Source organism: Cebidichthys violaceus, unplaced genomic scaffold, assembly GCF_023349555.1.
Source record: "Cebidichthys violaceus isolate CVI_PGR_0920_01 unplaced genomic scaffold, fCebVio1.0.p SCAF_21, whole genome shotgun sequence".
NCBI classification, from domain to species: Eukaryota; Metazoa; Chordata; class Actinopteri; order Perciformes; family Stichaeidae; genus Cebidichthys; species Cebidichthys violaceus.
The window spans coordinates 9,048,860-9,061,813 of NW_027176384.1; the positions used below are offsets into that span (position 1 = coordinate 9,048,860).

General features: G+C 45.3%; 1 protein-coding gene across 1 annotated transcript; it reads right to left on the minus strand.

Moving 5' to 3' along the window:
- Nucleotides 1-7,055: 7,055 nt before the first annotated feature.
- Nucleotides 7,056-12,672, minus strand: LOC137877360 (zinc finger protein 11-like). The gene is made up of 7 exons (XM_068717202.1): nucleotides 12,361-12,672; nucleotides 11,339-11,541; nucleotides 10,839-10,940; nucleotides 10,644-10,739; nucleotides 10,400-10,510; nucleotides 10,104-10,227; nucleotides 7,056-9,873 (listed from the first exon to the last, which is right to left on the minus strand). The coding sequence occupies exons 1-7, from the start codon at nucleotides 12,386-12,388 to the stop codon at nucleotides 7,277-7,279; spliced, it is 3,261 nt and encodes a 1,086-aa protein (XP_068573303.1). The 5' UTR covers nucleotides 12,389-12,672; the 3' UTR covers nucleotides 7,056-7,276.
- Nucleotides 12,673-12,954: the final 282 nt, after the last annotated feature.

The window sequence follows — 12,954 nt, forward strand, 5'->3', positions numbered from 1 at the left end:
CAGCAGATTACAAAATACCAATGTGTAAAAAAAGCATTACGTTGTTAAAGTTCACTCATTTATTTAGCTTGCTAACTCCACTATGTTTTCATGCTAAGGTTACAATGGATACAGGAAATGAGCAGAACAGCGGGCTTTACACTGGAGATCAAACGATTAGTCAGTTTAGTTCAGTCAGGCTAATCAGCAACTGTTCTGGTAAATTGTGCAAGATTCAAGTTAAATGAAGGGAAAGATGGACTTTGTCGTGTGCAACCTGTGATGAGTAGGCGTAGATTCAGCGTTGGTTCATTTTAAAAAGTATTTCTTCAGTGAAAGAAGAGCAAAGAACGGTACAGAAGGCTTTTTAAATAGAAAAGATGTTTTTCTCTTCTACTGACTGGTTTCAGAAAACGTTTGGATTGACAAATTGTTCACCCAATCACCTTCCAAGTCTTTTTGTCAAACAAACACAGGACTTTCACCCAGGATGCTGCCGTTTGTGTTCCATTTCAAACTAAAAGTAACATTGACTTTATGCTTATTTCTTAAGAAAATCCCCAAAGGGCGTTTTTTTTTGTATTGTTTTACACTATTATTTTAACAAACTGATCTTTTTTCAACCTTAACCAAGTAGTTCTGTTACTAAACCTAACCATCCTATTACAACGTTAACATGCTTTTCTGCAAGCGTGATACGAGGTTGATATGAAATGTATTTGCATATTTTGGGTTCGGAGATGTCGATGTATCCCGTGGTTTTCGGAAACGTACAAAGCCAACATTTATTTTGGCAACTGGGTTGATCTGTTTACAGTGCAGCCAAACAAACTAATGTTGTTTTAATAAAGCAGTCAGTCAATAACAATCGTGATCTGATTTCATGCTGCACACGGCACAAGTCGTTTCCCACACCACAGCAGAGGAGTGCAGCTTATCTCCTGCAGAATTTAAAACTAATTGATTGATGAATTAATGCCGATAATGATCGCTGTCACGTCTTTGATAAGTGAAATTGGTCTGCACTGAATGCAATGAATACATTCCCTTTTTCGGTGGCTGCTTCAGAATAAAAGCCATTTCGAAACCCCATGTTTCACCAGTTGAAAGCTTTTAATGTGAAGCAACAGCAAATATTCTGTAATTTGAATCCAGCAGCAGAATGGCGGACTCCACCACGACCAATAAATACTCCTTTATGAAGAGATAATTGCTGAATGTAACTACATTGAGTGACTAAAGAAGAAAAAGTGCTGACCATGAATAGTATCGAAAATGAGTTTGATTACGATTGTAGTACAACTTGAATCTCAAAGAAATTTGATATGTTTTTCTTTATCCAAAATTACCAAAACTGGTTTGTTTTCTTTGTCTTCTGTGACAATAAATGTAATATCTTTTGGTTTTTGGACTGAAAATATTCTGCAGATTATTCAATAAGGAAAATGCCGCTTTACTTTACACTATAAAATGACTAAATCAATATTTTTTCAAGCAAAAATGCCAAATGTTTAATTTGTCATATATGATGTTAACCTGAATATCTTTGGGTTTTTGGATTATTGGTCATTGTAATTGAGCAAATAATTCACAGATGAAATCGATACAGACAATAACTGTAGTTGCAGTCTTGTTTTACACCATCACATTTATACAAAATGCGGTGCACCAAATAACGAATCTGCATTCAACATCTCAGCTCCTCGTCAATCTGTGAGCTGACTAATCTTCCCCTCAGTGCCGCTTGAGACCAGCGTCTCCGCTTGCCTCCCCTGGCGGATTGCGTCACCGTCGGGAGCCGCTGATACAACGTGGAATATGATGATGGTGATGCTCCTCTGATTAGAGGGGCAAAGCTGCTTTGAAACCAGAGGATGACCTTGTTAGCATCAGATCAGGGACGTATAGCCGGTCACTGATGCCCATAAGCCTCTCTGTCAGTAGCTCATCTTGGATGTGAAACGATCTCATCTTTCACTGACTCTTGACTAAAAGAAGAACAAAAACAACAAAAAAAAACCACAATCTACATGTAAATGCTTCATCACAGACCTTCCTGTTATCACTGTGGTCTGGCAGTATTGATGATGGGCTGCACATCTGCTGATGCAGTAGTAGGAGGAAGAGGAAGAAAAAGGGGGGGGGGGGGGGGGGGGGCTGACCTTCCCTTGTTCGCCGTCTCTAATACCCAGTGCTCTGTACTGTCTTGGTGCCAGGTTTCTCTCCCTCCCTCCCTTTCTCTGTCTCTCTTTTCTCTTCGGTTGCAAGACTTTTGAACCCCCCAACCTCCACCACCGCCTCCCCCTCCTCACCCCCCAACCTCCACCACCGCCTCCCCCTCCTCCCCCTCCTCACCCCCCCTGCAGCCTTGTCTATGGAGACGTCCGCCCCTGTGAACTCATTGACCAGGGAAAGACTTGTTTTTACTCCCTTTTGGTGAAGGAAGGAGAAAGTGTTCACTGCAAAAAATGTGCATCTTGATGAAGAGTGTGTTTTAAAAATCACACGTTTTCTTCTGAGAAAGTGTTTAAAGATTATGCCACCAGGATAGTTAAACAAACTCACAATGCTTTGCCCACTTTTTAAAGGATGCTTTCTTGAATCTATTTATTTTATTAACGGCTGAGGGATCTGCCTTGTTAAGTTGAAAAGAAAAGAGAATGTATGCAACAGATTTGGCAACAAGCAGAGTTATTTCCCCCCATTTGGAGGAATCTTTATATGTTAACAAAAAGCAATGCAAAAACAGACACTTTTTGCAGTGTTAGCAGCATCCCGTCTGGTTCCTCCTGCCAAGCAAATGTCAGAGTCAGAGGGAGACACGGATACAGACAGCGGTGCAGAATGCAAATGAATGCGAGCAGATGAAAGTGAGATGACGGAGGAAGAATTAGAGTGGATGAAACACTAGATAAACATGGCGTGAACACGTCGAGGGGAGGACGGAGGGATGCGTGTGGGGGATTGCAGGGCTGGTACTCGAGATGGGAGGGAATGTGTGAGGCTGGGGATGTGTCTGGGCACACACACGGGTTCACTTGAGGACACACATGCAAGCGCATGCACGTACACACACTTGATTAGTACAGCAATCCTCTATTCTCTTCATTAGTCTGCAGGGGTTTTTCCAGCTCAATGGGTTCTGTGTTAGATTTCCTTTTTTAACAATTGACAAAAACAAAAGAAAAAAAGCTTTGCCAAAACAATGAAAGTAGGGTATCTATTCCAAGTGATTGTCAGGGTATTTTTTCTGTGTGTGATACTTTACCAGGCTTGGTGGTTGAACACGGTGTAGTGCAGCCACTGCTGTACAATTCAAGGCAGATAATCAAAGCCCTCGGCTGTGCCATTCACTGTTCATATGGAAGAAATAAAGGTGCGTCATGGAGCAAAAGCAAGAAATGGGGCGCTTGTTATTGATACGCTATGTTTCCGTAGTAACTCACAGGGGTCACAGTGTTTTGGCAAAAAAAAAAAAAAAAAGCCAGGACATTCCGTGGTGCCTGTTGATGATCAAAAAATATTTTAAGAAATATCTCGGGGACAGTTTAATTGCTTGTGATTGCTGAACATGCTGGAATTGGCAGGATTTCCGATAAATCCCATCAGTTTCTCAGGAAACCAAACGTGGAGGCTGCACTGGTTGTTACTTACTGTACAGTTCTCTGTTGGTCGACAAAATATGAGTTTTAGTCTCCAGTAGCTGATTCATTGAAGTCCAGACAATGCCAATCAGTTAAAGCTCCATTGATCAATACCTTTATACAAACAATGGATCAAATGACTGTAGGGCAACATAAAAGAAGTTGATCATAGTGACAAAACCACAGACAGCTGTTTTTAGCAAAAAAGATTGTGATTTGGGTTAAAATAACTACGGAAGTGTCGTTACTTCACAACAACACTTTGTTGTGTTTTCAGCTGGTTCCACTGCACCCAAGTCTCCAAAAGGTAGGTGAGGGGGGTTTTTGGCCAAAGGGGGGGCAGAAGAACTAAACAAAAATAATGTTTTTTCACTTTACATAGCTGTTACTGCTAATGTATTAGCAATAAATGCCTATTTATTCAGGTAGCAGACTTAATTTGGAGTCATCTTTTTGCTTTCTTTTGGCTCCTCGTTGACTCGAGATAGCCTAAACTGGATCATCTGAGATGTTGTGACCAATGAATACGTGCGACCCCTCGTTACAAGTTATGGCCTTTGACGTTTTTGCTTCTCTGATTGTTTCACTTGAAGGACTGAAGAGGTAAAAGTATCCAAAACAAAAACAACAAAAAAAGAGAGAAAAATAAATTTTGTCCAACAGAAATATAGTTTTCCTTCTTATATATTTGATATCGAGACCAAATAAACTGCAGGTACAACGTAAAGCACACACTGCAAAGGCAAAGTAGTGTTTTCTAAAAGTGACTTCTTCGTGGAGTGTTTACATTATTTTGTCTACCCCTCGTACTCGTGACACCGCGGTGACTCTCGAGACCTGTTGGAGCGTGCAAGCATTCTGTCTACAAAATCCAGGAATGTTCCACTGAGTCACGAACAAAAACACCAAACAAATACTTGAACAATAGCATGTACAGTAATCACAGCCTTAATATACGGTTTCAGTAAACACGACTGATCCCGGAGAGAGAAACTGCAGACGAGAGTCAAATGAAAGAAAAAAGAAGCACATATTCAGGACTTCTTAGTGTCAGGGATACTGCGGTGGGCTGTTTGGTCCCATCCAGCTTTACTCACAATGTGCTGCCTCATACTAGTAGAGCTGGACCAAGGCCCGAGTGAGATACATCGACGCATGCAAGGGAAGCACACTTGTTTGTGCCGTTTACTGACCCCACGACCAGGAGTGGTTCTGGGGGGGGGGGGGGGGGGGTCAAGAGGCCACTGCTCCCTGGCTCTCTCCGGGTGGCTGGGGAGTCGGGAGCGATGCTCCTCTCTGCCCCACCACCTGGCACCGGGGAGGCTATGTCTAGGAAAGAGACCTCTGCCAGGCCTCAATTACTGGGGGAATAATCCAGGACACACTGAAGCAATTATAGCCCCATATAAATCAATATGCTTTGGGTTAAAAAGTGATCTGCTCCCAACACTACGGAGAGGCTCTGACTCAGTCGGCCTTTGATTTTTTTTTCTCTGAGAGATGGGAGCAGTTTCTCTGGAATCGGGCGGTGATGCCGCCTCTAGCTGCTGCCGCTGCGGTTATGAACCGTCACTTGTGCTGAGTCAACACGTCAGGTGGCACGGACAGCGAGGATAAATATTGATTCGCAGTCGCTGCGCTTGCGTAAACAGTCATTGGGAAATTTATGTTGCATAAAGCTGCGTAAACAAACAAGCTCTTCCCTCGCAGATCACAAAACAGATGTCTCTGTGCATGCTGGACTCGGGATATGGATGCTGATGTGAAAAGGTAAACACGGTTATTTATGTATAAGGAAGCTTGCAGAGTCCAGAGCCTCCAACACAAGCTGTGGCAGCGGGGGGGGGGGGGGGGGGGGGGGGGCAAATATTGTGACAACTCTCCCCATGTGAAGCACAGCTGAGCTCCGATGCTCATCATCACTACTATACTGCCATCTTCTGGAAGAAGAAGACCACTCACTAAACACCCCCTGCTGTGTGAGGTTGTAGCCCTGAAACGCACTTTAAAGCCTCCTACTCAAAAAGATGTTGATCTTTCTGTGTTTGAGTTTCTCGATGTATGAGCAGAGTTTGACACCAGAACGGCTGTTTTCAAACCTGCTGAAGAGGGGAAAGGTCGACCTCTAGTCTGAGTTTAACAGGTGGGAGTAGGAGATGATTTTGTGACGTCGCAACTAGTTCGGGGAGCCAATCGTAGTAAAGTGTGAAACTTACACAGGTGTGGCGTGGAAACCTGAAACCCACGGCTGCGTCAGTCGTCTCCGTCAGAAGCGTCGTTCCTTTTTGTCCTGACGAAGTGAACTTTGCGAGATCGGCCCCGAGACGGCAACGATGGTCACTCCCTATCACCCACAATGCATTGCAGTTATGCATTTGGTGCAAGAAAACAGATTCATGCTTAGGTGACAGTAATTAGGTTAAACTGCAGGTGTTTGTTTAAACAAAGGAGGTTAATAAACTGAGCAATACTAGTTATGATCATCTTGAAACAGAACCTTCTACATTAGAAACCGATGCAGCTAATTATTAATATTATTGATTACCATGTGCCAACGTAGTGCATTTATCCACAGAAGAAGCCTTCGCCTTGCAGGTATTTCTGATGATTTGTAAAAAGCAGTTTAGCTCTTAGAGTACAACAGGTACTCTGATAGTTTGGGCTGAAAGTGTACACAAACAGGTGTGTTCAATTTGAAATGCCCCACCCACCTGAGGAGGAAGTGGAACAGCCAATGAAATGCAGCCCTCCAGTTCTCTCTCTCTCTCTCTCTCTCTCTCTCTCTCTCTCTCTCTCACACACACACACACACACACACACACACACACACACACACACACACACACACACACACACACACACACACACACACACAAGCAGACGTCTTACGCTCAGAACTTAAACTTGAAGTAAACATTATTTGAATATTTGTGGAATGTGTATTTTTTTTTTTTATTGAGGGAGGATCAGATTTTGTGTAATCTTCAGCGAGGTGTTTGATCCATTTGAACAAAAACAAATGATTATTCCAATGATCTTTCATGTAGAATATGAATGTATTGAAGTAGGTCACTTAATCAGTATGTTATGTTGCACATTTATTTATTCACCTGAATTTAAAGTACATCTCTTTACTCATAGACTATAAGCTTTGGTTTGTTTTGGATTATTTGGAAATGACTAAATATTACTTTGTACTTTTTATGAGGGATAAAACAAGCCAACCGTCTTTTGGTAGTAATAGAATAACCAAAGGTCTAAAATGTCAGAAAACAATAACCCTGAACATGATCAATGTATACTCATATTTTAAAGGCTGGACCAAGCTTATCTTCAAATCAAACTAATAATTGGTCAAGTATTTGTTTAATTTCCACTCAACTACCATCGATTAACCGACTATTGTATGAATGAAAATGACAGCAGCAAGAATACATTCAAGGTTCATTTATTTCAAAAAGCAGAAATAATTGGCTTTCAATAAACAACAAAATGTTTTAGAGAACAAGTGAAGCGACGAGGAGGGAAAAGAAGAACCAAGTCACAAATTGGTCAAAATCAATTAACAAAAATCAAATAAAGAATTTGACGATGAAATAAATGAATAAATGAAAACAACCTGCATGAATTAAAAAAAGAAAGAAAGAGGATTTCTATTGAAACTCTATTCTCACTTCGCCAGCGAACGATGGTTCTACTTTCACGTCGTGACAGAGCGAGTGTTCCCAGAGAGACTTTTTATGGAGGAACGCCAGCCCGCACTCCTCACACACGTAGCTCTTGGGCTTGCCGGCGTGAGTCCGCTTGTGTTTCTTCATGTGATAAGACAACCGGAAGCCTTTGTCGCACACGTCGCATTTAAACGGCTTCTCTCCCGTGTGGATGCGCATGTGCGACTTCAGGTACCCCGACTGAATGAAGGCCTTGCCGCACTCTTCGCACTTGTACGGCCGCTCCCCGGTGTGGTAGCGGTTGTGGAGCCGCAGCTCGTTGGCGGTCAGGAAGGTCTTGCCGCACACCGGGCACTGGTGAGGCCTCTCGCCCGTGTGGATGAGCTCGTGCCTCTTCAGCGACGTCTCCTTCATGAACTGCTTCCCGCAGCTGTTGCAGGGGTACCGCACGCCGATGTGGATCTGCTCAACGTGGTTGGTGAGCTGCAGCTTGGTGCGGTAGGCCATGTCGCACTGCGTGCAGGCCCAGGGCCGCTCCTCCGAGTGGGTCCCCATGTGCACCGTGAGCTCCGAGGCCGAGCGGTAACACTTCCCGCACTGCCAGCACAGGAAGGGCTTCTCCCCGGTGTGCTTCCTCTGGTGCACCGTCAGACAGTTGGAGGACCGGAACTTCTCGGGGCACATGCTGCATATGTAGGGGAACTCTCCCTTGTGGATCCTCTGGTGGATGGCGAGGTAGGAGAGCTGCATGAAGGTTTTGTCGCACTGCGCGCAGGGATACGGCCCGGTGAACTCGTGCTGCTTCTCGTAGTGCTCCCTCAAGCGCCTCAGCAGAGTGAACGCCTTGTCGCACATGGTGCACTGCATCGGCCGGTGCATGAGCTTGTGCCTCTCGAAGGCGGGCTCGTTGGCGAGGATCTTGCCGCACTCTTTGCAGTAGAGCGGATCGTGGATCCTCTGGTGCACCTTGAGCATCGTCATGCTCTTGAACTCCTTGCCGCAGTCGTCGCATCTCATGATTTCGCTCACTTCCACTTTGCAGACGTTGTCCTGGTGCTCCTTCAGAGCGGACGGGTACTCAAAGTGTTTGCCGCAGTTGGAGCACCACACGGGGATCTTCAGCGGGTCGGCGCTGGTCGCTTCGCTCTGGCTGGGCCCGGCTCTCTGCTCCTTCTTCCACGAGAAGCGGGCGATTTTCTTATGACAAATGGCATAAATCTGGTGTCTTTTCAGCCCGTGCATGTGTTTGAAGCGCTTCTTGCAGTGGACGCAGTGATAAGGCCGGTCCTCTGTGTGACACTGTACGTGCCTGTTCAGTGTTTTGACGCTGTCGAACGCCCGAGAACAGACGGGGCAAACTTTAGGAGCTTTTCTCTTGACTCTTTGCGCGGGCGCCGATGGGGGTTCCTCAGAAGCGTCCGCAGAAGCGTCCACATTTTGATCTTTTCTATCGAGGTTGCCCGTATCGGCCTCGGCCAGAATCTGTTCCACCGTCTTGCTCTGCTCCTCTCTGATGCCCTCGTGGCCGTGAATGATCTGGTGCTTCTTCAACGTGTCCTTGTACTTGAAGCCCTTCTCGCAAGTGATGCATATAAAAGGCCGCTCCTCCGTGTGAGACCGCAGATGCTTCGCGATGTCCGCAGTGCAAGGTAAGATCCTGCTGCAGATGGGACAGACTTTGCCCTCCGTCGAGCCCTCGGGCGGCGGCGGTGGCGCCGGCTGTGGATTGGAGCGCTGCGTCTCTCTCTTCTTCGGCCTCTTCAGCTCTCTGCTCTTACAAATCTCCAGCTGGTGTCTCTTTAAAACGTACGGGTTCTTAAATTTCTTCTCACAGAAGCAGCAGTTGTACGGCCGGTCCTCCGAGTGGGACCTCATGTGTCGCTCCATGTCCACCCGGCGGCCAAAATACTTCCCGCACAGCGCGCAGTTTTTGATTTCCGCCGTCTCAGACGTGCCGGCGTCTCCCGCGTCCTCCTCTTTGGGGCTGTGACTGAGCTCGTCCTTTTCGTGAACGCGCATGTTGTGCCGGTTCATGTCGTAGTGGTCCCTGAATCGTTTGTCACAGTTGGCGCACTTGTACTTGAACTCCCTATTAGCAGAGTGAGTTTCCTGGTGCCGCCTCATGGCTGCAGCCCGCAGGAAGATCTTACTGCAGACAGGACATGTTTTATCATTGGAGTATTTCTTTCTTTGCCTCTTAGCTGCCGCTGAGTCTTTGTCTTTCAAAGCATTTCTCTTTACCTGGAGCCTTTTGCTTTGCTTCAGTGGCTGAAAGGCCGCCGGCTTCAGGGCATCACTGATGTCCTCGTTTGCTTCCTCCTCGTTTAGTTCATTTTCCTCTTCTTCTTCTTCTTCTTCATCATCAGGCTCGATCAAACCCGACGGCTGTTCGATCTGGATGTAGTCCAGCAGCGTCACCGTTTCGCCCTCCACCTGGACGGTCATGCAGCCCTGAATCTGCTCTGACGGAGGCTGCAGCTGTATCTGGTCTGCGTCAATCACAACCTTCTCCAGCTGAGGGAGGGACAGCGACGACAGGATGCAGTTCCCAAAGGAGGACGGAATGGTCTGAGTGTCATCTGTGGGGAAAATAAGGACGCCATTAGCTTCATGGTTAGCGGCTATAAACTACAATGAAATCAGAGAAGCAAAAATGTGTTTTGTTATTTAAAAAAAACACAATTCCTTTAATAAACCAAACGCCATCAAAACTGCAGATTTTCACCAAAAGATGACAAGTTTGCTCCCCTGAAAAAACAACCAAGGACTGAACTGAATGAAGGTTTTTAATACTATACGTGTGACTCACCAGATAAATCCAAATGTCCGAGTGTGGTGTGGTACAGCAGCACCGTTCTCAGGTGCTGAGGGTCGGGAACAGAGTGCACACACTCCTCCAGGGCGGACGGGACAGCACTGAGCATGGAGGCCGTCTAGTGAGGAAATACAACGTTGAATCAGCCATTAGCAGGTCCTGTTTGCAACGCACAGATAACTATCACTGGATTACTTTAAACTTAAAAAATGTAATGTTTTCCAGGCAGGTTCTCGAGTTATAAGGGGCATATTTTTCTATGATTTCTGAGCAGATGTATGTTCCGGTACCTGCTGAATGTCGGGAACAGGAAGAAGCTTCTCCAGTCTGGAGAGAAAATCCAGCATCAGCACCTGAAGAGCGTCGTCGTATTCAGGCCCAAAATCCGTAGGAAAAACATCCTGGAGCCAATAATCACAGTTTAATGCTCAAGTACTCCATAACTAGTGAACATTATATTAAATCTCCTTCAGCAATATGAAGAAATCCATCTTATAAAAGGCAGAGAGTTTCAAATAACACGCAATCACAAACCTGGAAAAACTTATCCCTCTCGTCGGCGTCTTTCAACAGCAACTCAATTTGATCCACGAAGTTGGATTCTGGAAACTCGACTTCTGCAAAACACGGCTGGAACAAAAGATGCAGTTTAAGCAGGGAGAAATTACAATATGATGGGAAAAGACGACAACACCGCTGTTTCTACACATCGCATTTAAAGAGGCTAACCTGCGCCGCCCAGGTGGAGACGAGGGCCTTGATCCGCTCCAGGTGCATCTCGATGGTTTCCGTGTCTCGGATCTGCTCGGCCCGACACAGCTCAAGTACCACCTGCAACAAACGGTTCCACCTCAGGGTGAATACGAGCGACGGGACAGCACCAGGACATGTTATGCACCAACAGCAGACTCACAGGATTCAGCACTGGGAAACTACACAATAACTCTTTCAGGGAGACATGTGGTGCATGGCAGGTGCTGCTGACTTCCTCTCTCAAAAGAAATATTACTTTTCATCAGCTGCTCTTTTACTGTCTGTCAGGCAATAATTTAGCTTTTATTGTTGAGACGATGTGAATTTTCAGGTCGTTACCAGCTGAGTCAGACGAGAGCGCTAGAATGAACAGCAATACATCATTTTCACACTTTGCTTTGACAGCTAAACATCTGCGAGGAAATAAACAAACCGCTGCTGCTGCTGCTTTACGTTAACTTTTAAAACCTTCGTACCCGCGCCCTGAGTCCCAGGAGGAGTTGAGCTTTCTGATCCGCATTCAGAAGTTCGGGTACAATCTCTGACACCGTGGTGACGAACTCCTCCACCATCCCGTAGTCCTGCACGCTGCCCCTCTGGACCACCTGCCACATGGCTGCAGACACCAGGCGCAGAGGCGGTATGAAGAGGCGAAGAGACGGCAGCAGCAGAAGGGAATCTGGAAAACATTTGTCAGAACAGGAATTTAAATTATCAAGCAATATGAATACGTCAACTTAGGTTTGGGATATCGTGACGGGTATTTTTCACCATTTGCTGACATTGTATTGACTCATGAAACAAATTAGCAGGTTGATCCATGATGAAGACACTTGGAAGCTTCAGCTGTGTCCAGCAAGTACAGTACCCACAGCTGATTATATATGACAGCTTAATTATACTTGGCCTAAAACCACAATAACCAGCCAGTGGTAACATTACTATGACCCCAGGTTTAATTATTGTGTGGTAATTAAAATAAACACACATTTATCTAGGAATGTCAACCATTTAATTTCAATATAAGTTGTAATAATGACTTTAAACATGTCCAAACAGTGAACATTACAGTGAATCTCTTGTAGCACCTCCTTTAAACTAGCCTTGGTTGCCTTCATGGACTGGCAACTGTGTCGGAATTACGAGTTACAGCACATGACCGCCACACGAAAGTCGTAAATATGGCTGAGGAAGTCGTGACTAACTGTGTTATATAAGTTGCTTAAATGGTTCGGGAAGTATACTATTAAAACAAGTGCAATTACTTTTCTATTTTATGGTTTCTGTAGTAACACTAGTTCGACTTTCAGACGTTTAACGTTAGCTGAGCGGACGTGAAGCTCCTTTCCCATAACTACCGTACACATCAGCTCGTAGCACAAAGCCACCGCCATCTCAAGAGCGGGGTACGCCATGTTCTAAATCGGGCGCACACAATCCAAAAGTACAGCCGATAACTCGCGCTAGGTGGCACACGTTTATATAATCATTGGCTTACCGTTTTCGGCGCGATACGGGCTCTCCATTTTTATGTCGGCAAATATTCAATAAGACGAGCAAATGAACTCGGGGTTTGTTGCGAGTCGACGTCCGCCCGACCCTGCGGTGCAAGTTGGCGGAGAAGAAGGGCGGCTCGATATTCGGCTCCGAGTGCGCATGCGTAGTGGCGAACAACACGTCCCCACTGGTTTTGTCTACGGGTTAATCGATATCTGCTAATACATACACTGTGTTAACTTTAGTCACGAAAGCGACACCGTGGACTAATTTGACCAACTTTGCGGTTGCCTGCAGAGGAAACATGGTCACCTTCTTCTTCGTCTGAGGAATGTCAGGTTTACGTGAAGATGCTTTGGTCGTTACTGCCCCCTAGAGGCCACTTGAGGAAATGAGCCCCAAACATTTATTTATTTAAAACAAGAATCTTGTGCAGCAAAATACGGGAAAGTCTTCCTATTTCAGAGGCGTTCAATAAGTACGTTATTGTAGATTCGGAATAAGTATGTATTCAGTTATTGCAATGAGGATTCAAATAATCTTCCTTTTAGGGAGGGAATGAACCCAATGTCTATGGAACTGGTGATAAATTGTC

Excerpts from the sequence above, each read along its gene's own strand:
- LOC137877360 (XM_068717202.1), bottom strand. The coding sequence starts at position 12,388 with ATGGAGAGCCCGTATCGCGCCGAAAACG. Across the intron at positions 10,941-11,338 it reads TCCTGGGACTCAGGGCGCGG|GTGGTACTTGAGCTGTGTCG; the intron begins GTACGAAGGTTT and ends CGTTTGTTGCAG. Across the intron at positions 10,511-10,643 it reads AGAGGGATAAGTTTTTCCAG|GATGTTTTTCCTACGGATTT; the intron begins GTTTGTGATTGC and ends TATTGGCTCCAG.